Here is a 26,194-nt window from a genome sequence, read left to right as displayed (position 1 = left end):
CAGATGGGCTTTAAACAAGGCAGACTGGGAAACTTTTACCTCTGCTGTCACCGTTGAATGTCCCCCACACGGGAACTTCGATGTAATCGTTGAGGAGGTAACTAAAACAATCTTTTCTGTGGCAGAAAACACAATCCCTTGCTCTTTAGGGTGTCCACTGCGAAAGACAGTCGTTTGGTGCTCGCCAGAATTCGCTGAAGCAATTAAGGAGCGTCGGTGAGTTCTACAGCGGCATAAGTGGCACCCTTCCCTGGAGCACCTTTAAATGGCTCCATGCTCGCGTTCGCCAACTTATCAAACGACGGAAGCAGGAGTGTTGGGAGAGAAATGTCTTGACCATTGCGTGCCATAAGTCACCTTCCCAAGTCTGGGCAAAGATCAAACATGTTTTCAGGTACCAGACCCCAACAGGTGTTCCCAGTGTTAACATATATGGCGTGTTCTCTACTAAGGCCAATGAGCACTTCTCTGAGCACTATGCTCGATCCTCTGCATCAGAGAATTAGCCCTCCCCTCCCCCCCCTCCCCCTGGACTTTTGCGCTCTCGAACAGCGGCTGGAAGAGAAACTCCTCTCATTCACTACACGCCACAGTGAATCCAATAACGACCCATTCACAGAGTGGGAGCTCCTCAGTGCCCTGGCACATTGCCCCGACACAGCTCCTGAACAAGATGGGATCCACAGTCAGATGGTTAAACATCTCTCATCTGACTACAAGCGACTTCTCCTCGTCATCTTCAACCGGATCTGGTGAGATGGCGTCTTTCCATCGCAATGGCGGGAGAGCACCATCATTCCGGTGCTCAGACCTGGTAAAATCCCACTTGATGTGGACAGCTATCAGCCTCACCAACGTTCTTTGTTAGCTGCTCGTGTATATTGTGTGTAGGCAGTTGGGTTGGGTCCTCTTTCCAGGCGCCAACACCTGGTTGCCGTCTTTTTTTATTTATGAAAAGCGTATGACACGGCGACATCATATCCTTGCCACATTATACGAGTGGGGTCTCAGAGGTCCACTCCCGATTTTTATCCAGAATGTCCTGTCGCTTCGTACTTTTTGTGTTGAAGTTGGTGCTTCCCATAGTTCCCCCATATCCAGGATAATGGGGTCCCACTGGTCTCTGTATTGAGCGTGTCTCTATTTTTAGCAACCATTAAAGGTCTAGCAGCTGCTGTAGGTCCATCCATCTCACCTTCTCTGTATGCAGACGACTTCTGCATTTCGCATTGCTCCACCAGTACTGGTGTTGCTGAACGGCGCCTACAGGCAGCCATCCACAAGGCGCAGCCATGGGCTCTAGTCCACGGTTTTCAGTTTTCGGCCGCAAAGTCGTGTGTTATGCACTTCTGTCGGCGTCGTACCGTTCATCCAGAACCAGAACTTTACCTTAATGACGGTCCACTCACTGTAGTAGAGACATATCGATTCTTAGGACTGGTTTTCGACGCCCAATTGACTTGGCTTCCTCACCTTTGGCAGCGTAAGCGGAAGTGGTGGCAGCAACTCAATACAATCCACATCGTGAGCAACACCAGATGGGGTGTAGATCGCTCTACACTGCTGCAGCTCTAGAGAGCCCTTGTTCAATCCCGCCTTGACTATGGTTCGGCGGCGCCCAGTGCACCAATGTGGTGTTCGCCTAGCGACAGGAAATTTTAGGATGAGTCCAGTGACCAGCGTTCTTGTGGAAGCAGGAGTGCCTCCACTACAGGTTAGGCAGTGGCCAATAACGTAGCACATTTTCGTAGTTCTCCTGCACATTCGAATCACTGTCTCCTTTCCCCACACATGGTGGTTCATCTCCCGAATTGGTGGCCCAGGTCAGGGCTTCCAATTGCAGTTCATGCCCGATCCCTTCTTTCTTTACTGGTGTCTTTACCTTTACCACCTATACTTGAGGTCCATTCACGTACACCTCCATGGTGTACACATAGGCCACAACTTTGCGTAGACCTTTCACATGGCCCTAAGGACTCAATTAACCCTGCAGTTGCCACTTCCTCTTGATTATTGACAAGTACCAAGGCCATGAAGTGGTTTACACTGACAGCTTGATGGCTGATGCTCACATCGGCTTTGCGTATGTCCACGGAGGACAGGACATACTGAACAGCATTCCTTGCCCAATGGCTGCAGTGTTTTCACTTCCGAGCTGGTGGCTATATCTCGTGCTTTTGAGCATATCCGTTCATGCCCTGGGGGGGTGTTTCTTCCACGTACTGACTCACTGAGCAGCCTACAAGCTCTCGACCACTGCAACCCTTGTCATCCTTTGTTAGCGATCATCCAGGAGTCCATCTATGCCCTGGAACGGTCCGGTCGATCAGTGGTGTTTGTCTGGTCCCCAGATCACGTCATATTCCCAGGCAACGAACTTGCTGACATGCTGGCCAAACAGGCTATGCAGAAATTGCTTCTGGAGATGGGTATCTCTGAACCTGACTTACACCACAGGGTATTTTGGCTTTGGGAGACAGAATGGCGTAACAGTATGCACAACAACTGCATGTCATTAAAGAGACTAAGAATCTGTGTAAGTCATCCATGCAGGCCTCTCGCAAGGAATCAGCTGTCGTCTGCCGGCTCTGCATTGGCCACACTTGGGCGACCCGTGGTTACCTCCTGCGCCATGAAGACTGGCACCCAGTTGACAGTGGCCCGTATTCTGGTTCACTGTCCCACTTTGACTGCCCCATGATGAAATCTTGGGTTACCAGACTCGTTGCCGCTCATTTTAGCTGACAACTCCTCATTGGCTGATTTAGTTTTACGTTTTATTTGTGAGGGTGGGTTTTATCATTTGATCTTAGTTTTAGTGCATGTCCTTCGTCCCTCTGTGTCCTCCTCCAGTAAGGTGGCAGAATAAATGAAGGTCAGATTCACATTTTACATGAGAGCTTTATACATTGCAATGGAAAGGTGAATATGAGACCTACTTAATTCGGCGTTAACGAGCAAATTTGCCTATCAGTATGTAATGCAAAAAGGGATGACACTCAGCTGATGGTAATTAACACACTGTTCCTATAATACAGGGTTATTACAAATGATTGAAGCGATTTCACAGCTCTACAATACCTTTATTATTTGAGATATTTTCACAATGCTTTGCACACACATACAAAAACTCAAAGTTTTTTTAGGCATTCACAAATGTTCGATATGTGCCCCTTTAGTGATTCGGCAGACATCAAGCCGATAATCAAGTTCCTCCCACACTCGGCGCAGCATGTCCCCATTAATGAGTTCGAAAGCATCGTTGATGCGAGCTCGCAGTTCTGGCACGTTTCTTGGTAGAGGAGGTTTAAACACTGAATCTTTCACATAACCCCACAGAAAGAAATCGCATGGGGTTAAGTCGGGAGAGCGTGGAGGCGATGACATGAATTGGTGATCATGATCTCCACCACGACCGATCCATCGGTTTTCCAATCTCCTGTTTAAGAAATGCCGAACATCACGATGGAAGTACGGTGAAGCACCATCCTGTTGAAAGATGAAGTCGGCGCTGTCGGTCTCCAGTTGTGGCATGAGCCAATTTTCCGCGGACTACGCGTGAAACTTGCCCGAACGCGTTCAACCGTTTCTTCGCTCACTGTAGGCCGACCCGTTGATTTCCCCTTACAGAGGCATCCAGAAGCTTTAAACTGCGCATACCATCGCCAAATGGAGTTAGCAGTTGGTGGATCTATGTTGAACTTCGTCCTAAAGTGTCGTTGCACTGTTATGATTGACTGATGTGAGTGCATTTCAAGCACGACATACGCTTTCTCGGCTCCTGTCGCCATTTTGTCTCACTGCGCTCTCGAGCGCTCTGACGGCAGAAACCTGAAGCGCAGCTTCAGCCGAACAAAACTTTGAGTTTTTCTACGTATCTATAGTGTGTCGTGACCATATGTCAATGAATGGAGCTACAGTGAATTTATGAAATCGCTTCAATCATTTGTAATAGCCCTGTACATGTTTGAGTGGGAGGTGAAACAAGCAGCGAGAGGCGTTTTAGTTTGGAATTCAGACGGATGAGGGCAGAGGCAAGGCCGCACTACAGGGGGTATCACAGAAACCACTTAAAGGGGTGTCCCAGGCGGAAAGTCAACGACTGATCCGGTGACTCTAATGAGGAGAGTGAGTATAACGGTCCATCTGAGGGGAGGCAGGAAATAAAGCTTTTAGAAAACTGTGTTTCAGAATTCCAAATGGATACAAAACAAGACCAGTAACGCATTTTCGATCGCATGTCCAGCGAGTGGTACATACATGAGAGAGTCAATGTACGCATTTAGGCACCTGGAATGGCCACAAAACGTCCGATTGGCGGAAACGTGCTGGGGAGGAGAAAAGAGCCAAAGTTTCGACTCAATTTAATGGTAGGGACCTTGCGATTGGTAGAGAGTGTTTCCACAAAACGCTCCTATTGGTCGAGAAAAGCCGTGACGTGAAGAACGAATGAACCCAGGTGGGGAGACAGTTCGGCTATGAGTAAGACAAGATGTAAATTTTCGGGGACTCTTCTCTGAACTAGCGTCAAGTGCATAATGGAGCGCATAACGCTCTTACGAGGCAGAGGAGTAACTTGTGTGAACACTGCGTTCACAGCGGCTGATATCCAGCTAGAAATTAGCTGTAGCATCGTTAAGCTCCAACTGTGGAGAAACAAACCAGCCAATTAGTTAATTGTTCTTGCAAGAACTGAGAGCGCATTATAATATGCACACTGCTCCAACCGTGTGCATGTAAATCGCCACATTCTGAGACTAGGGATGAGTACATGTTCTCTCGCATAACGAGAAATATAGGGAAAGTTTCTGCTGGAAAATTCAGCAAAGGTGTAATGAGTTTCACAGGAATTTTAGCAGAAGACAGCAGCCTTGCAGACGGCAGCTCGTCGCAGCTTAAGGCAAATACCGCGTGCAGAGGCGTAAACTTGTTGGTCCACCAGCTTGCGTCCACTGTAAACTCGAGAAACCTTGGGTAATCTTTTACTCAATTTGTCACTTAACTAACCATCCACCGCAGGCTTTTTATTGTCGTGGTCGGCCAGCTACTGTAATCTGCTTTCTTGTTTTACTCTCTTCTGTTTCTAGCGTCTCTGTGTTGTTGTCTTGTCCTGTTTTGTTCATTTTAGTGTTCGTTGGCTTTCCTTCGTTCTTGTGGTTTTTCCTTTCTTTCCGTTTTGTGTTATATGTCTCGTCTGTTTCATTCCCACACTTGTGGCATTGTTTTATTAGGAACAAAGGACCGATGATCTCGTAGTTTGGTCCCTTCCCCCCCTCTTTTAAACCAAGCAACCACATCATTTTATTATTTTAGGTTATGTTTACCATTAATTGTATTGAAGTGGGAGGAAAATTCTACTCTGAGTCAGTTGCTGGTGTTGCACCTGTGGGGCGGCGATTGAGTTTGTGAAAATAAAGTTTGTTGTTTAAATGTGGGAAAAACCACTGCATTTCCCGGCTTTTGGAATGTTGTTAAATGCTGTCTTTCGCCGTTCTCAACACTGGCTCTCTCTTTACTGTTTGGCACCCAGAAAGTGATTTAACGAAACGTGGAGCCTGTAATGAGAGTTCCTAGTGCCCACTTAACCTGAGAATATTATTATAGCTGCAGCTTATAGCTCTGAAGAAGTAGGAGATTGTTCGGGATTTCTAATCAAAAACAATTTTCCAAAATAGTTGAGTATATTCTGAAATTCACTGATAACATCACAATTATCCCAACAACCTAACAAACAGAGCAGTTCAGAGTCTAATTCGCTGATGCAACTATAAATGTCCGAATTGAATGTCAAAAGAATGCTCGCCAAAATTTGATGAGAAAATCTCATCAAACGCCACGCTAAAATGATTGGTAGAATGTCTGTCCCGCGACGGCACGTGAAAATACAACAACACGCAAACTGAAGCTAGATAATGAAAATCATTCCAAAAATAATCCTTCATTTGAAATGTTTTCACAGTTACGCGTATACATCGTAACTCAATACGGCACCCGAGGCAGTTTGTAGCAGCGCTACCGTAGCGAAGCGACTTCCGACACAGCTGACGTGCTATTCAGCGTCTGGAGAGAACTGGGGCCTTCCTTACTCGCGCAGTGCTCTTATATATATATAGCCTCGGTGCGGACGGCTAAGAGAACGCCGGCTCTAACTTGGCTCTCACGACTGGCCGCTGGTCTAGTAACGCACCACTTCAAGTTACATAATAATTTATAGCTTCTTTTGCTGATGGCTTATGAAGCTGTTAATTTAATCGTGCATTTAGCACGCAGGTAAGTATTTATAATAAAATTATGACGTGGCTAAGTTAAATATCTTGGGCGAGAGAAATAATTAAGTTACGCTGCACGCAGCAGAAGAGCTCTGAACTGGCCCTTTTGAGATCCGCTATCGCTATAATTTTATAGGTATTCAAAAGAAACTTTTCACATCTTCATAGTCATAGCGGACCTCCAACCTATTTAAATCTAAACATCCTAGTCTTATTCATTAGCCTACTTAATCTATCTTGCTTCCTTCAGTTTTGAGATGAAAACCAGAAAATCATGAATTTCCACTAAGGTCTTAACCTGTGAAATCCAAAGTACTGTTTTTATTAAATCATTATGAAAGATGAGTCTAAATATAAATTTTGAAGTCTCTAGCTCCTTTCTGTTGCGCCAATTATTTTTTTAGAAAAACGTCCAAATTACAAAAATGGCTGAAGTTATCGAACTGATATTTAATACACATTAATTTAGTATTATTCCTTACATGCTGGAAAAGTTTCAGATCATTTGCTTGAATTTTAAGGTATTGCGCAACATTTATGACGTCAGAGCTAGTTACAGCAGACTGGCTGGCACACAATGGAAACTGATGTGAATTTACTACAGCGTGAGTAGGCTGCTTCCCTACATCACCCTCTACTTAAATTTTTTGTTTATGAATGTTAATGAATGAGAAAAAAAAATTTAATTACAAAAAGGGAAGCAAGAGTACAGTTTAACTCCCTATAAAAAAATCAAAATTGAAATATACACATGTAGAAACATTAAAGAAAACTGATTACCTACATTAATTATTTAAATTGTGGGCATGTTCACTGCCTTTTAAACAATGTCATTACTCAAAATTTTAAGCAAAGTCACTGAAATATTTCGGCATACATATTGCCTTAGACCAACAAACACACAATAATTGAAAAATTATGAAAATCTTAGACCCATTAAATACATTAAATACACTTTTACATACACAAATTCAAAGAAAATAACATGATACATAAACAGATGATTATCTCTTAGCAGTCTTTTCTAAACCTGAAAGAAAGTTCACAAATAATTTTTACACACGTGGTTGTAGCCGCTTTGGCTGGCGTCCTACACTTCCATTCACAAGGGTAGAGGAGGGGAAGTTGCTATGGTGTGCGTCCTTCACGTTCTCTCTAAATTACATGGGGGAAAGGGGAGGGTCACTGTGAGTTGTGTCCAAGTCACTCCACGCTTTCACGCAGCTACCAGGCTGCCATTATCTGGTTTGTCCTGTAGAACAAACAAAAGAGTGCCTCAGACTCTGTTCACTTAATATCTAAGGGTGGGTCACAATGAAATGGGGATATATACATTTTAACTTCCAATATATTACTGGAACAAAGTTAACAGAACTTTTTTTTCAACATTACTCTTGCGGTTACTTAAATGTCATAAAATCGGTAAATAAATGGCTCAAAACGCCGTTAGTCACGTAATAGAGAAAATCTATGCTCATGGCATACAATCATGAATCCTATTTAACGTCAATTTATTATTTCTGGGCCGGAACACTGAACCAATGCTCGGTACATTCCTGACATTTGTATATTAAGCACTTAACTGAATCATCTTTGATTATGTTATTCTTAGAGATAGTATGAGAATGATTAGTGGTTGTTTTTCCAGATTCTTTGCATATGTGAGTAACCTTTGGTAATAGTATAGTCCTGAGTGTTCAAAACACACTACGTTTAGTTGCCTACAAAATCCACTTATTGGTCCTCTGCTGTTGTCAGTTCCACATCTGCCATTAGGGTCTTACTTACTTTGAAGTGTATTTATGCTGAGCTAAAATTACTGTTTCACGTCTGCTATTATGTTTCTTATTTATTTTGCTAGTGTATGTACTTATTTACCACTCACTCTATTAATATTTAAAGCATAGGATAGCATATTTATTTCATATTCATAGTGTATTGTAGCTGATTAGTTTGCTCACGTGGCAATCCATTTCCACTCGATCGGATGCTGAAACCTCAGGTAGTCTCTCTCGGACCTACCACTAAAGTGCATCAAATAATTATGGACGAGCGTAATGCTAAATTCCTTAAACCTATAGGACACCATGAGCTGCTCTGTCTCATCTAACATAAGGGTACCTATGGTCGCATTCACGCCTCCAACTCATAACCTCAATACGTGTAGGTGTATCCTGTCACACACTACACTAAAATAATGGCCAGCTCCAACCTTATAAATACTTCAGGGACGTGTCCTTCACGTCTCAACCACAAACACTGCTCAATTCTATTACACTGCCTTTCCTTGCTACACCAGGTGAGTTTAATCTTACAACTTGTCTGCATATTTTCATAACACTAAGCACTCTCTCTTACTATTTATTAGTTAGCTCTAATGCATACACTAGGTTTCACTGCCACTTCAGATCCTGCTTGTACACGAATTTGTATATCTTTTTAAATTTAAATATTGTTGGTGGACCATTTCCATTAAAACAACACTTTGTACTTTCAGTATTACCAGGGTTCTATACATACTTGTTACTCAAATACATCGTATCTTAATTACATCATACTTCTCTATTGTTTGTCACTATTAGGTATTTTTCTTCACTAATCGGTGGATAGAATGGTTACAGAACTCATGGCTTGATAGCCATGACAGAAAAATTTCATGTCTGGAAAGAAGAGGTCGAAATTTTTGTGGATAGGAAAGATGAAGAATGAGTGAGACCTGAAATGGAAAGAAGATCTCACACAGCTGGGACTGCACAGCTGCCACACTGTGTAGAGGTTACAGAACAACCTCCTCCCTACAGCATTCATTGGCTGAATGCTGGTTTGGTAACCATAACGGAAAATTTTGGTATTAGGAAAGAAAATGTCGAAACTTTTGTGGATAGAAAAGATGAAGAATGAGTGAGACCTGAAAGGGAAAGAAGATCTCACACAGCTGGGACTGCACAGCTGCCACACTGTGTAGAGGTTACAGAACAACCTCCTCCCTACAGCCTTCATTAGTTTAATGCTGTATTGATAACCATACCGGAAAATTTAATGTATGAAAGAAGAGGTGGAAATTGTTGAGGACAGGAAAGAGGAAGAATGAGTGAGACCTGAAAGGGAAAGAAGATCTCACACAGCTGGGACTGCACAGCTGCCACACTGTGTAGAGGTTACAGAACAACCTCCTCCCTACAGCATTCATTGGCTGCCTATGAATCTGCCACGTCGATCTGAAAATACCTTATGATGCCTCTTTAGAACCTGTCTCAGTTCTTCCTTCTGATTGTCTGAAATCTTATCTATTTCCTGCAATTTAGCTTCTATTTTGTCCAAAATAATCGCTTCTTCTTCTTCTGTGTTCAGCTTATTGTTACTAAGATTAACACCTTCGTCCCAATACCTCCAATTTTTCAGAACTCGTATAGGCAGCTCCCAAGTTTCATGATCAGTTACTACATGTTTATCACTAAAAGGGACTGTAATTACTCCGGTTATTGGTAAGACCATTTTTAATTGGCTGTTCTCAAAGTCCACAACACTCTGATATTTTGACAAGAAATCTATGCCAATTAAAACCTCAATACTGAGATTGTTTACAATTAAACATGGATGATCAATTAAATTATCATTAATGTTAAAGGGCAGCAAAGTTTCTTGCTTTACCGTTTTTGACACCTTGCCAGTAGCACCAATTATTCTTAGTCCTGATACTCTCATTACTGTAAGCTTATCTTTGCCAGGTAATGCATCAAAGAAGGACTGAGATATTGCACTCACCTCACTTCCACTGTCTAAGAGACAACGCACATTGATACCCAATATATTCACTATTATTATAGGGTGGCTTATTCTAGGTTGTACAGGTGGTTCCTCAAATTCATCTAGTAGTTCCTTTTGGATTTGCCTCCAACTAAAGTGATTGACATCTGTCTTCATTACATTTAGGTCACAGTGTGTAGGGGTTTCCTGAATTACATTTTCAGCTGCCTTTTCCAGTCGGTCTATTAATTTTAAATCGAAACACCGCACGACTTCATTACATTTAGTTTGCTGAACATAACCCAAATTACTATAGTCTGAGCGATTCTGCGTCTCCAGACCGGGCATAGCACTAGTTACAGCTAAACCACTTTTACCATTATCGTCGGTTTCCTCCTCAAGTGACAACTGGTCACAGCTACTGGGTTCATCGACCCTCAACAGCCTACCCTCTACATTCTCACTTATCTCCTGTCCTAAATTTATTAGTACATTATCAACATCCTGCACAGGCACTTTAGATAAGAGCACATCATCTTCATCGTAAATATAAGCATGAATTTCTTCTGCTTCTTCACCTGTCAATTCAGTATTTTGTAGCTCTTCCCTATTGTTACATTGCTGCGCCTTCTCTTTCTCTTCCCACTTAGAAAGCGTTTCTAACACGGTATCTATCAAATATTGTGAGTGATCTAATATTTCTGTTGTATCCTTAGATGCTACCGACACTTCATCCACATGTTCAGTTTGAGTATTCTGATCTGCCTTACCAATTCCCTTAACTACTGGCTTAGGAAAAGTAACCGCCTGGTGAGCGCCAGTGTCCTCATAGACGGGAACTAGTTTTCCTGCCTCGGCCTACTGCTGTTTTCTTTAGTTTCATTATAGTTAGCTGGCATAGCATTGCTTTCCGTACTGTTGTTTACGTGCATATTTCTGTTTGGAACAAAATTATTATCCCTCGGACGACATTGTTGGTTCTGATAATTATTTCCCCAATTCCTACCTCTCTTAGGATGGCGAATACCTACTGTTCTGATGTTTACATTGCCGTTTTGCTCATTCCTAAAATTACTATTATTGTTAGTGGCATTTCTGTTATTACGTGCCTGCTCCTCATTGGCAGCAACACGTTCTACACGTTCCAAATATTCAATGAAACGATCAAGATTGTCTCTAGGGGCTGATATAATCCTAGTTTGCCAGTACCATGGCAGTTTGGCTTCAAGACCTAGTATAATCATTTCTGGCTTTAGCTTTTCCGACAAATGTGACAAACGTGAGATCCATGACCTAGCAAACTCTTTAATTGATTCCTTGCCTGCATTGAAGCGTTTTCCACTCCAAAATTCCCTTAACACTTCATTTTGCTTATTGCTAGACCAATATTCATTAATGAAAGCTGTTTTAAACTCCGCTAATGTTTTACACTTTAACATAACATCAGCGGACCAGCGCATGGCGTCACCTGCTAAATGGCTTCTAATAAATGAGATTTTCTCTCTTTCAGACCAAGTTGGTGGAATTACATCCTCAAAATCGTTCCAGAAATCTAATGGGTGGATATTTTTATCTGGATCGAACCGCAAGAACTGCCGACACCCGATAAAAGCGGCGTTTGCAGCTACAACTTGTTGTATACTACCATTACCAGAAGTTACTGAAGCTACTTTACTCTCTATGTTAGCAATATTAGTACTGATATTTTCTACTCTCAATTCAAAATTATCTACTCTTTGTACAAAATGAGTAGTGTCACTTTTGATTGCATCTACGTCTGCTTGACATATGTTTACTTTTATGTTAACATCTTTAAATCTGTCTGAGCAAAGTTCAGATTCCGCCTCGATCTTTTCTGTTAACTTGTGCTCCAGCTTCGCATCTTCCATTTGGAAGTCTTTGCGAACCTCAGCAACTTCGGATTTAACTGTTTTATACATTTCAGAAAATTGTTGAGCAACCTTTTTCTTAATATCCTCATGGTTGTAATCAATTTTATAGTTCAAACTGTCCAGATCCTCTTTCAACTTATTGCAACTAGCCTTGAAAGAATTTTCTAATTCAGCTTTATTGGATTCTAATTTATTGTCCACTGCCTCAAACCGTTTATTAAAATTGGTTTGGCTGGCCACAATCCTGTTATTTACCTCAATTATATCAGATTTTAATTCAGCATTACTGGCAGCTATTTTTGCATTACTGTTTTTGACTTGTTCACTTATTTCAGACTTTAACTCAGCTGTCATTTGTGCATTACTGGCAGCTATTGCTTGTAATATAACATTTAAATCAACAGCCCCAGCATCTTTGGGTTGCTCACGAGCTGGCTTTTTATCACACTCAGGTGACGAAAAACTAGCTCCAATACCAGAATCATCAAAACTAAAGGAAACTTCTGATTGATTAGTCCTATTTAACTGCTCTTTCTTAAACTCTACCATCGCTGAAGACTGTTTCAATTTTAATTCACCAGAGAAACTATCATCCAATAAATTCACATTTTCTACTTTCTGTTTTACTCCAGGGGTCTCTATTATTGAATCATTCTCCCTTCCCACACTACTGTCAGGAGACAATACTTCATATTTCACTTTCACATTACTACTTTCATGCATATTTACACTTGAACCGTCGTCTGGATTTACAGTTCCCTCCTCAGACATAGGTTCTGATATAAGTTTAACCTTAGTTTCTTTTGGCGGTTCCATCGCCAACAGTCTTTTAGTGCAGGTTAGTAAAATTTTAAACAGTTTTTCACTTAACTTAGTTCCTTCTGCACGACGTTGTTGTTGCCGGCGCGGCGTACCAGGATTCCTGATGCGACGTAGCACGTTGAAACTGCAGACGGCACTCCGACGGCTGTGGTGTGTTTGCGTGGCCCGCAACTGCAGGCGCGGTCCCGGCTGCTGTGGAGGATGACTGCGGTACGGCGAAACTGGCTTCTCGCGATGCCGGCAGCACCGCTAGACTCAGTGCCTGCTCCGTCAATCCAGATGCGTTGTTAATTCAATTGCGTCGTCCACATGCCCACGTAACACTTTCACTGTTCTATTACTCAGCTGCGTGTCGCATTCCACTCGCGAATCCGAATAGTTAAAAATCACTTTCACTTAGTTAATTTCCCGGCCGATGCACCATATGTGGGGCGGCGATTGAGTTTGTGAAAATAAAGTTTGTTGTTTAAATGTGGGAAAAACCACTGCATTTCCCGGCTTTTGGAATGTTGTTAAATGCTGTCTTTCGCCGTTCTCAACACTGGCTCTCTCTTTACTGTTTGGCACCCAGAAAGTGATTTAACGAAACGTGGAGCCTGTAATGAGAGTTCCTAGTGCCCACTTAACCTGAGAATATTATTATAGCTGCAGCTTATAGCTCTGAAGAAGTAGGAGATTGTTCGGGATTTCTAATCAAAAACAATTTTCCAAAATAGTTGAGTATATTCTGAAATTCACTGATAACATCACAATTATCCCAACAACCTAACAAACAGAGCAGTTCAGAGTCTAATTCGCTGATGCAACTATAAATGTCCGAATTGAATGTCAAAAGAATGCTCGCCAAAATTTGATGAGAAAATCTCATCAAACGCCACGCTAAAATGATTGGTAGAATGTCTGTCCCGCGACGGCACGTGAAAATACAACAACACGCAAACTGAAGCTAGATAATGAAAATCATTCCAAAAATAATCCTTCATTTGAAATGTTTTCACAGTTACGCGTATACATCGTAACTCAATACGGCACCCGAGGCAGTTTGTAGCAGCGCTACCGTAGCGAAGCGACTTCCGACACAGCTGACGTGCTATTCAGCGTCTGGAGAGAACTGGGGCCTTCCTTACTCGCGCAGTGCTCTTATATATATATAGCCTCGGTGCGGACGGCTAAGAGAACGCCGGCTCTAACTTGGCTCTCACGACTGGCCGCTGGTCTAGTAACGCACCACTTCAAGTTACATAATAATTTATAGCTTCTTTTGCTGATGGCTTATGAAGCTGTTAATTTAATCGTGCATTTAGCACGCAGGTAAGTATTTATAATAAAATTATGACGTGGCTAAGTTAAATATCTTGGGCGAGAGAAATAATTAAGTTACGCTGCACGCAGCAGAAGAGCTCTGAACTGGCCCTTTTGAGATCCGCTATCGCTATAATTTTATAGGTATTCAAAAGAAACTTTTCACATCTTCATAGTCATAGCGGACCTCCAACCTATTTAAATCTAAACATCCTAGTCTTATTCATTAGCCTACTTAATCTATCTTGCTTCCTTCAGTTTTGAGATGAAAACCAGAAAATCATGAATTTCCACTAAGGTCTTAACCTGTGAAATCCAAAGTACTGTTTTTATTAAATCATTATGAAAGATGAGTCTAAATATAAATTTTGAAGTCTCTAGCTCCTTTCTGTTGCGCCAATTATTTTTTTAGAAAAACGTCCAAATTACAAAAATGGCTGAAGTTATCGAACTGATATTTAATACACATTAATTTAGTATTATTCCTTACATGCTGGAAAAGTTTCAGATCATTTGCTTGAATTTTAAGGTATTGCGCAACATTTATGACGTCAGAGCTAGTTACAGCAGACTGGCTGGCACACAATGGAAACTGATGTGAATTTACTACAGCGTGAGTAGGCTGCTTCCCTACACACCATGATCATGGCCCAAGGCATCATTCAAAAAATTTTCGAGATTGGAGTAATATAAAACAGAGCAAAGTTAAGATGGCCATTTTAATGCTTAAAGTGTTTTTCATAGTTTCCTCCCACCCCCACTTGAGTACAATGCGCAGAACGGTCATATGATCAAGTGTAACTGTCATAAAAGGCCTTCCTTTGGGATGTTATTCAACTCGCGCATCACATTGGCATGTATGTCGGCTTGTCGTCAAAGTGAGCCTTTATATCAGTTTCTGCACTTTGTCACTTTGTTATACGTTCCATCACTCGGGACTTTTTCTTTTCCAGAAAGTTCTGAAATTCAATTCAAATCGCGGCAAGGCGTCCACGCATTATTCGTTTTGTTCGGGTGTCGAGATGTGCGGAACGAGCTTCGCACAGGCTTTTCTCTTCCATAAAACGTTCTGGAGAAAGCCTTGGAACACTTGATTTAATGATGTTGATCCACTGCGATTTGTGACAAAACAACTCTGACACACTACAGTCGCACGTCCACTACTTAACACTGCCTGCTCGCAAATGGCCGGTCGAATGCATGTCTACTGTCGACAGTTGTCAGTTCAAGCCGCTGCCATACTCACTGCGATGAAGTCGCTTGTACGCCAGGAATAAAATCAGTCTTGAAACATTTTATACGAACTGTGCAAGTATCTCTCGAAAATTGCAAAAACCACATCTGAAACCGTTTTTTACGATTTAGGAAGGAAATTTATGTCGTAATAAGACATTTAAGCTAAGTGTATTACATCACAGTTTTATTACCATTGTTACTGTTGTTGTTGTTTGTTGCAGCTCATCCTAATGTGAAACTGTTCATCATGCAAGGCGGCCTGCAGAGTCTGAATGAGGCGGCATACAGAGCCATACCTCTGATAGCCATACCGTTCTTCTCTGACCAGACTCACAACTGTGCGAAGATAAATTCAGCAGGAATTGGTATTAGAATTTATTTGAAGGATGTCACAAAGGAGACTGTTCTTGATGCCATCCACAAAACTATCGAAGATTCAAGGTATGCTCAGCTGATTTTGAATTTGAATAAGTTTTGGATCTGTGCATGCAAATAATCTCCAGATGAAATTGACTAGTGTGTGTGAAATACACATAAAACAGCGCACTCTGACTTTATACAGCATACACAATTTTATGAAGCAAGCAATTTTATATTGGGGTACTGATTACTGCATATCTGAGGATTTAACGGAAATGCTTTCGAAAAAGCAAGAATCCATTACTGAACATTAATCATTTAGTACATGTTAGTACCGTATCCCTGAGTAAAGAAAAGGTTATGAGACTAAAGTAGTCCCGTTTGAGGTCATTTTACGTGCCTTCATTCAACATGTTGTAATTTGGATGGTCATTTGTTTTTGTCGGTAAGATCAGACAAGTTGCTGAAGTACTGAAGATCATTTATGTATGAATATATTGTAGTTATGTCTCAAAAATAAGTTGAACATCCGTGGTGGAAGATCATTCTGTTAAAAATACGATAATATACAGGGTGAGTCACCTAACGTTACCGCTGGATATATTTCGTAAACCACATCAAATACTGACGAACCGATTCCACAGGCCGAACGTGAGGAGAGGGGCTAGTGTAATTGGTTAATACAAACCATAAGAAAATGCACGGAAGTATGTTTTTTAACACAAACTTACGTTTTTTTAAATGGAACCCCGTTAGTTTTGTTAGCACATGTGAACATATAGACAAATACGTAATCAGTGCCGTTTGTTACATTGTAAAATGTTAATTACATCCGGAGATATTGTAACCTAAAGTTGACGCTTGACTACCACTCCTTCGCTGTTCGATTGTGTGCATCGGAGAGCACCGAATTACGTAGGGATCCAAAGGGAACGGTGATGGACCTTAGGTACAGAAGAGACTGGAACAGCACATTACGTCCACATGCTAACACCTTTTTATTGGTCTTTTTCACTGACGCACATGTACATTACCGTGAGGGGTGATGTACACGTACACACGTGGTTTCCGTTTTCAATTACGGAGTGGAATAGAGTGTGTCCCGACATGTCAGGCCAATAGATGTTCAATGTGGTGGCCATCATTTGCTGCACACAACTGCAATCTTTGGCGTAATGAATGTCGTACACGCCGCAGTACATCTGGTGTAATGTCGCCGCAGGCTGCCACAATACGTTGATTCATGTTCTCTGGGGTTGTAGGCACATCACGGTACACATTCTCCTTTAACGTACCCCACAGAAAGGAGTCCAGAGGTGTAAGATCAGGAGAACGCGCTGGCCAATTTATGCGTCCTCCACGTGCTATGAAACGCCCGTCGAACATCCTGTCAAGGGTCAGCCTAGTGTTAATTGCGGAATGTGCAGGTGCACCATCATGCTGATACCACATACGTCGACGCGTTTCCAGTGGGACATTTTCGAGCAACGTTGGAAGATCATTCTGTAGAAACGCGATGTATGTTGCAGTGCTCTCCGATACACACGATCGAACAGCGGAGTGGTACTCAAGCGTCAACAGTTTACAATATCTCCGGATGTAATTAACATTTTACAGCCCGCATCTCGTGGTCGTGCGGTAGCGTTCTCGCTTCCCACGCCCGGGTTCCCGGGTTCGATTCCCGGCGGGGTCAGGGATTTTCTCTGCCTCGTGATGGCTGGGTGTTGTGTGCTGTCCTTAGGTTAGTTAGGTTTAAGTAGTTCTAAGTTCTAGGGGACTGATGACCATAGATGTTAAGTCCCATAGTGCTCAGAGCCAATTAACATTTTACAATGTAACAAACGGCACTGATTACGTATTTGTCTATATGTTCACATGTGCTAATAAAACTAACGTGATTCCATTAAGAAAAAACGTAGGTTTGTGTTAAAAAACATAATTCCGTGCATTTTTTTATGGTTTGTATTAACCAATTACACTAGCCCCTCTCCTCACGTTCGGTCTGTGGAATCGGTTCGTCAGTATTTGATGTGGTTTACGAAATATATCCAGCGGTAACATTAGGTGACTCACCCTGTATAGTGAAGTTAGAACACATTCCGATGAGAAATAATTTTGGTGAAGATAGGTGTTAAAGGAGGATCAATTTCGTTCAATGGATGCTTTTTTAGGCTCTCTGACTAAGGATAAGTGGTAGAAAAAAATATCAGGGAAAACTTAGAGATGATTTAACGTAAATCATCTCGTCTTGTTAAAGCATCAGGTGAGAATCAACTTACCCACTGTACCGTTGGGCCTTCAGAGGCCTGCTCAGTCGAAATATAGTTTTAAAAAACTGTAGACCGGGTTACTCAAATGATTAAGGGGGTTAGTAGGGACAGGGAACCGTGTGAAATCGTTCTCATCCCCTTACCCGAAAATTACCTGGAGGAGCTAATGAGAGAACCGACTCTTGAAGCAGCGTACTAGCCCCCCTGCTCACCAACAGACCCGAGATTTCCCACTCCGCGTAGAACAGGAATAAGTCATCACACGGCCGTTACAGCATTACTGAACACGGCTGTATATACGAATGCAAACAAAAAAAATAGGGAGATATTTCAGCTTAGCAACAGCGACGAAAAAAGATTTCAGATTACTTGAGCGGTCAATGTAAATCAATTAGCTCCAGGGCCTAAAATATAGAGCATCAGCTGACAAAGTTCAAGAGCATTTTAACACTAGCAGGCATGAACAACGCAAAGTTTTGAGCGATGGGAAAGATCCGCCGTGTTGGAAAATTGCTACGAAAGCAAATTTAAACGTAGCTCAAACGTTTCAGACAAAGAAAAACTGAAGGTAGCCAAGACTAGCGTAAGGTGAGCCATTCGTGAAGCTTTCAACGAATTATAAAGTAAAATCCTATCTACCGACTTGACAGAAAATCGTGAGAGGTTCTAGTCTTGAGTTAAATCCGGAAACGGATCCAAGTCCTCTGTCCAGACACTCGGAGACCATAAAGACATCAAAATGGAGGATGAGACTGAGAACGCCGAAGTACTAAACGTCTTTTTCCAAAATTAACTCTCTGAGGAAGATCGCACTGTAATCATACATCGTCGCATGAACGTCAAAATGACACATATCGAAGTAAGTTACCACAGAATAGAAAAGCAAATATCAACTGGAAGACTGAAGCGTTACTACTAATTAGAAAAAAGTGAAGATCATTCTCTTTTTCAAGAAAGATCGAACAGAGGCATAAAACTATATCTCCGAAGTTGATGTGTTGCAGAATTTTGCGATATGTTTCTATGCTCGCCCTTTATGGCTTGTGTGGAGACCGAAAATATCGTCTGTAGCAGTCAACACCGTTGTGAAGTCCACTTCGCTCTGTTCGTCCAAGAGGCTCAGAAAACAGGTAAATACACGCGCCCAGATAGATTCCGCATTCCTTGACTTCCGTAGGGCATTCGATGCAGTTTCCCACTGCCACCTAACGAACAAACCGAGCTTACGGTATATCAAATGTGCGCTCTGTGAGTGGACTGAAGCGTTTCTAGCAAACAGAATACAACGCTTCCTTCTAAACGGAGAGAAATCTTCAGACATAGAAGTAACTTCGGGCGTACCACCTGAGAGGGTTATAGGACCAATAAATTTCACATTATATATAAATGACTTGGTAGACAATGCCGGCAGTTCGGTGAGTCTCTTCACGGATAATACTATTATATACAGAGAAATCGCTATATAACTGTACCGAAATGTAGGAATACCTCCGGAAAGACTTTGTGTAGAGATCAGCTGTTGACCCTCAACCTCAGCGTATTTTACGGATGTGACTGCTTCCGGGGAATGTACTGCAATCCCGTGTAAGGGCACGGGATACCTCCTAATATCGTGTCGGACTTCCTTCTTCCCGGCGTAGTGGAGCAACCGGACGTGACCTGTACTCAAAAAGTCGTTGAAAGTCGCCTGAAAAATGTTGAGCTATGCTGCAGGATTTTGTGCACGAACTGACCTTACGATAATGTCCCATATACGTTTGATGGGATTCATGCTGGGAGATGTGGATGGCCTTGATCATTCGCTCGAACTGTCCAGAATGTTCTTCAAACCAATCGCGAGCAATTGTGGCCTTGTGACACGGCGCAATGGCATCGATAAAAAACGCCTTTGTTCTTTGGGAACATGAACTGAATGAAAGACTGCAAATGGTCTCCAAGTAGCCGAACGTAAACATTTCCAGTCAATGATCGGTTCATCTGCACCAGAGAACGCAGTCCGTTCCATGTGAACACGGCCCATGCCATTATGGAGCCACCGCCATCTTGCACAGCGCGTTGTTGATGACTTGACTCCATGGCTTCGTGGAGGCTGCATCACACTCGAACCCTGCCATCAGCTCTTATCAACTGAAATCAGGACTCTTCTGATCAGACTACGGTTTTTCAATCGTCTAGGGTCCAATCGATATGGTCGCGAGCCCACGAGAGGTGCTGGAGGCGATGCCGTGCTGTTGGCAAAGGTACTCGCATCGGTCGTCTGCCACCATAGAGCATCGACGCCAAATTTCGGCGCACTGCCCTAACGGATACTTTCGTCGTACGTTCCACATTGATTTCTGCAGTTATTTCACGCAGTTTTGCTTATCTGCTAGCACTGACAACTCCACGCAATCACCGCTGCTCGTTAAGTGAAGGCCGGCGGGGCCACTGAGTTGTCCGTGGTGAGATGTAACGTCTGTAGCTTGGTATTCTCGGCACAATCTTGACACTGTGGAACTCGGAATATTTTATTCACTAACAATTTCCGAAATGCAATGTCCCATGTGTCTAGCTTTACCATTCCGCGTTCAAAGTCTGTTAATTCCCTTTGGGAGGCCATAATCAGTGGGAAACTCTTTTAGGTGAATCATTTTAGTACAAATGACAGCTTCTTGGGTACGCGATACTAACACCGTCTCTACATGTGCGTATCGCTACCCCATGACTTTTGTCACCATATTGTTTGTAGGGGCTTTCGTACAAAATTAAATGGAACGGCCAGACGAAACTAATCGGAGGTAAGGTAAACACCAGACCATGATTCATGGGAAAAATCGTCAGCGGGTGTAGTGCACTCACAAAACGTGAAGCTTAGTAACTCTCATTCGAACAGTACTTGAATAGTAGTCGTCATTCTGGAATCCGTACCAGATAGGACTGGTAGAGGAAATGGAGAATATCCATTAATGGACGGAACGTTTCGTCGAAGGTTCGTTTAGCAATCACGAAAGCGTCACGGCTGCTCAACCAACTCAAGTGGCAGACGGTGCAAAAGAGGCGTCCTGCGTCACCATGTGGTTACATATTTAATTTCTGATAGCGGAAGTTATTGTAAGAGTCGACAAATATATCTTTCTCCTAAGCGTATCTCGAGAAAAGACCATAGAGAGATTGCAGCTCACGCGGACGCTTATCAGCAATCGAACTTTCCTCGAACCATGCGCGATTGGGACAAACAGCAGGGGCAAGTGACACTGCTACGTGAACCACTCTCCACCACTTGTGGAGTATAAATGTAGACGTATTTTCCTTCAGTTCTTGCTAATCTGTTTGATGCAGTTCTCGCTTACAGGTGGCATTCAGTAATTACAGGGTCATTCGAAGATAGTGTGACAGCAAAATTACACGAATTCACGGTGATAAATAAAGAATACTCAATATACCATAAAACTAGGAAGTAATGGGAATGCGTTCTCAGTTACAGAGCTGGAAAATATTAGTACGAAAACAAATCGCACGATTTACGGTGAATCACCTAAAACATGCATCGCAAAAACTAAATGGAAAGTGACGTTGATCTGCGGTTTTCACAAAATAAATTGGTAGTCAGTGGCTCAGGTTGTTAGCCAATAAACATAATTTTTGGATGTGAGGTCCGCCAGTTATGCAAAACACCGTTTTTCTCAGTACCCAAACATGTTTCGGCACCACTGTGCCATCATCAGTGGGTTTTCGTTTTTATTTATTCTGCAATGTGAACATTTTTGTTACATGATTATAAAATGATATGCATTTTTACTTCAAGCAACAGATATTTTCGTTTTGTAAATACCTTTACATTTGGTGCGCATGAATTTTCTGGATCACTTTTGTGTTAATTATTAACAGGTAGCTTGTCATCTGCAACCAAACGATCTTGATGAGAAAGATTTTTCCCGATGTTTTCACGCCTATTTTCGTATTTACTTAAGTATTCGTGTGGAAAGCACTTCCATTCTCCGCATCATGCTGAGATATTGTGATGCATACGTAACTATAACAAGTTCTTTCCACAAATAACGTGGTAAAACACTTTTCACTACACCAGAACACAGTGTGATTGTGGTTTGTTGCCGGCCTGAGTGGCCGAGCGGTTCTAGGCGCTACAGTCTGGAACCGCGCGACCACTACGGTCGCAGGTTCGAATCTTGCCTCGGGCGTGGATCTCTGTGATGTTCTTAGGTTAGTTAGGTTTAAGTAGTTCTAAGTCCTAGGGGACTGATGACCTCAGAAGTTAAGCCCCATAGTGCTCAGAGCCATTTAAACCATTTTTTTGTGGTTTGTTACGTTTCCCAGCCATGTCAGTGTTCATTTGTTCACCAGAGAGTTCGGCACCAAATTAGAATTTTGTTTGCGTTTTATCTTTGTGTGTGTGTGGGGGGGGGGGGGGAGGGGGGTCATTGTAGACTTCACCCGTTCGTGCTGTTTTTATTTGTCAAGTTCCTTTAATGTGTTAAATATTGTGCCCTTGCAGATTATAGTGTATTCGTTTAAGACCTGTTTTCCTTCTGCTATTGATCTCTGTATATGGAAGTTTTCCTCGATGGTCTGCTGTATGCAACAACACACACACAAAACGAAATGGCACATACTCACCTACAATAACAAGATAGTTCAAAGAATAGGCAACATATTAAAGAAACAGGGACTCCAAATAAGATACAAGATGTAGAACACAACACAGAAAAAGATCAGAACACAAGAAACACCCATGGATAAATTTAACAGATCAGGAATATATGAACTCACATGCAACACTTGCCTGTCAGTATAAATAGGACAAACATGCAGAGCCCCCCAGGGGGTCCACAACTCTTTTGTGGATACGTGCGTAGCGAGCACGGGACCCCGAGCTAATGTGGCCTTCCTTCCTTTCCGGGCTGCATACCTTCCCATTCCGCATCCTTCCCCATCCCTATCTTCGCCCCTCCTCCCCTCACCTCTGGCTCTTTCCTTCCCTTTCTCCCCATCTGGGAGTATGGTTTGTGCCTATGTCCGGAGACGGATGCTCGTAAATGTACTGCATTCTTTGCCTTCCTTGCTTTTATGTCTTCTTCCTTCCTTTGTCCTTCTCTGTCTTCTTCCTTCCTTTGTCCTTCTCTTTTCCTTACCTCTTCTCTTTCCCTTTTCTCCGCTGCGGCGTTTGAGACCTCTCTTCCTTCCTTTCCCTTTCTCTTTCTTCCTCCCTGTGCGTGTCTGAAGGCCGACCCACGCCCTTCGTGCGTAGCCGGTGACGGGGTAACGCGTAATTCCCCGCCCCGGGTAGACAGGTAGGACACGTACGTACCCCCTGGTAACGGCCAGGCCCAGGGAGGGGTGATTACCCGAGCTGATACCTTCCGAAAATGCCGATTGGTCCCTCCGTCCGTTTGTCGGGAGGTGTGACCTGAGGTGTGAACAATCACCTAAGGCGGGAGTGCCCTCAGAGAGGGCCCCCACAAGGGAGGAGCGCGCCATCGGAGACGCCGGTAATCATGGGGGATTCTTCCGCAATGGTTTCCTCACCTTCCACTAAGTCTGCTCACAAACGTAAGTATACTGAGTCTCGGCCACAGACGATTCTTCCATCGTTGCCACAGTTCCTTGTTGTTTCTCGGTCTGATGAAGGTCACGACTTCTCCACGGTCAACCCTTTCATTATTCAGAAAGGTGTCGACGCAATAGCAGGTCCTGTAAAGTCTTGTTCCAGATTACGGAATGGCACCCTGTTGTTAGAAACACAAAGTGCCCTCCAGGCACAAAAATTGCTGCGTACTTCTCTGCTCCACACCTTCCCTGTCCGGGTGGAACCGCACCGTACCTTAAATTCCTCGCGTGGAGTCGTTTATACACGCTCTCTCGATGGATTGTCTGACGAAGAAATTCAGCACTATCTGTCTGACCAGGGCGTAACGGCAGTTCATAGAGTAATGAAACGGGTTGACACGAACATCATTCCAACCCGCACTGTCTTCTTGACATTTGACACAGTTCAACTCCCATCGAAAATCAAAGCAGGCTATGAGATAATTTCCGTTCGCCCTTATGTCCCAAACCCTACGCGTTGCTATCGATGTCAGCGGTTCAATCACACCAGCCAGTCCTGTTCCAATCCAGCCAAATGTGTTACGTGTGGCAAGGATGCCCATGAGGGTGCTTGTCCACCTCCATCCCCTCGCTGCATCAACTGTATGGGTGACCACGCTGCTTCCTCTCGAGATTGCCCCGTTTTTAAGGACGAGAAGCTCATCCAGGAAATAAGGGTGAAGGAAAAGGTGTCGACCTTTGGTGCTCGAAAATTATTCGCCAGTCGCAAGCCCACCGTGCCTCAGACAGGAAAATACAGCACTGTCCTTGCTTCTCCTCGGCCAACAAAGGAGGCGGCCACGCAGACTTGCGACCTCACCTTTAGTACCACGGTCGTCAGATCGGCCAGCGCAAAGATCGCTCGTTCAACCTCACCACTTTCGCCTGCCCACTCTATGGCTCACCCTTCGTCGGGTTCTGCTACATCTCGAGCCCAAAAGTCGGACGCCAAGTCTTCGAAAAAAGAGCATACTCGTGAAGAGTTTTTACGTACCGCAACTTCACAACCATCGGTTCCTCCTTCATCTAAACAACATTCTTCCAAGAAGGCTACAAAGAAACCAAGTTCCTCTCCTTCTCCGCCAAGGCGTGCCCCCTCTACAGCACCACCTGGCGGAAATCGCCCTCGGCCATCTTCTGTGTCGCCGAGGCGCACTGCTGGTGGCCGGTCAACCGGCCGATCGCTGGTGGCAGGGACTGCTCCTGACCAACCTATGGATCAGGATCTTCTGCCTTCGGCTGAATGCCATTCCATGCTGTCGGTTGCTAGCTCCGAGCAGTCTTTGAGTTGACAGCAACTTCGGTCACATTCCTCCATTTTCTTTTCACCCCATGTCCATTATCCACTGGAATATCCGCGGCATTCGAGCCAATCGGGATGAATTGTCGGTCCTCTTACGCTCCTACTCGCCGGTCATCTTCTGTCTTCAGGAAACAAAGCTGCGTCCCCATGACCGCTTTGTTCTCCCTCACTTTCAGTCCGTCCGATATGACCTCCCCTCTGTTGAAGGCACTCCAGCCCATGGAGGACTCATGATTCTTCTCCATGATACTCTCCATTATCACCCAATCCCCTTAAACAGTTCCTTCCAAGCTGTCGCCGTCCGTCTTTCCCTTTCTGGATACACGTTCTCTCTTTGTACTGTATACATTCCATCATCCACACCAATGGCACGAGCTGATCTCCTTCATCTTCTTGGTCAGCTTCCACCCCCCTATTTGCTGGTTGGGGACTTCAATGCCCACCACCCGCTTTGGGGATCTCCTCATCCTTGTCCACGTGGCTCTCTATTGCTAGACGTCTTCCACCAAGCGGATCTAGTTTGCCTCAACACTGGGGTCCCCACATTTTTGTCTGCCTCCACGACAAATTTATCTCATTTGGACCTTGCGGTCGGTACTGTTCCGCTAGCTCGGCGCTTCGAATGGTTCGCCCTTGATGATACACACTCGAGCGACCACTTTCCATGTGTCCTTAGACTGCAGTCTCCACTGCCATATATGCGCTCGCGACGCTGGAAATTTGCCCAAGCCGATTGGACACTTTTTTCGTCTCTCGCGACATTCGATGACCGTCGCTTTCCCAGCGTCGACGATGAGGTCACACATATTACCGACGTTATTCTTACAGCTGCGGAACGTTCAATACCACGCACCTCCGAATTGCCCCGGCGCCCCCCAGTTCCTTGGTGGAACGAGGCATGCCGTGACGCACTACGTGAGCGGCGACGTGCTCTTCGCAATTTCCGTCACCATCCTACTTTGGCCAACTGTATCCGCTATAAGCAGCTCCGTGCGCGATGCCGTCGCGTCATCCGCGATAGCAAGAAGGCAAGCTGGAAATTCTTTACTAGCTCATTTAACACCTTCACTCCCTCCTCGGAAGTTTGGAGTCGGCTTCGACGGTTCTCAGGCGCGCCTAGTTTCTCCCCGGTCTCTGGGCTCACTGTCGCGCATGATACCTTAGTGGACCCCGTCGCAATTTCTAACTCGTTGGATCAGCACTTTGCTGAGATTTCGAGCTCTTCAAATTACCCGCCAGCGTTTCTCCCGAAGAAACGTGCAGCAGAAGTGCGACATCTTGCTTTCTCCTCTCCAAATCACGAAAGCTACAATACTGTTTTCTCCATGCGGGAACTCCAACATGCCCTCTCTTCTTCTCGCTCCTCCGCCCCAGGACCGGATGGAATCCATGTCCAGATGTTGCTGCATT

At 43.7% G+C, this 26,194-nt stretch overlaps 1 protein-coding gene across 1 annotated transcript in view; it reads left to right on the top strand.

Moving 5' to 3' along the window:
- LOC126094439 (UDP-glycosyltransferase UGT5-like) overlaps positions 1-26,194 on the top strand; it is a 156,557-nt gene that overhangs the window by 118,354 nt on the left and 12,009 nt on the right. Inside the window, exon 6 of the mRNA XM_049908807.1 lies at positions 15,490-15,709. Within this exon, the coding sequence (XP_049764764.1) occupies positions 15,490-15,709 (220 nt within the window). The remainder of the gene's footprint in view (positions 1-15,489; positions 15,710-26,194) is intronic.

The sequence above is a fragment of the Schistocerca cancellata genome, chromosome 8, assembly GCF_023864275.1.
Source record: "Schistocerca cancellata isolate TAMUIC-IGC-003103 chromosome 8, iqSchCanc2.1, whole genome shotgun sequence".
In the NCBI taxonomy this organism is placed as follows: Eukaryota; Metazoa; Arthropoda; class Insecta; order Orthoptera; family Acrididae; genus Schistocerca; species Schistocerca cancellata.
Note: the sequence above shows the minus strand (reverse complement) of the source record. Positions and strands in the feature narration are given on the sequence as shown.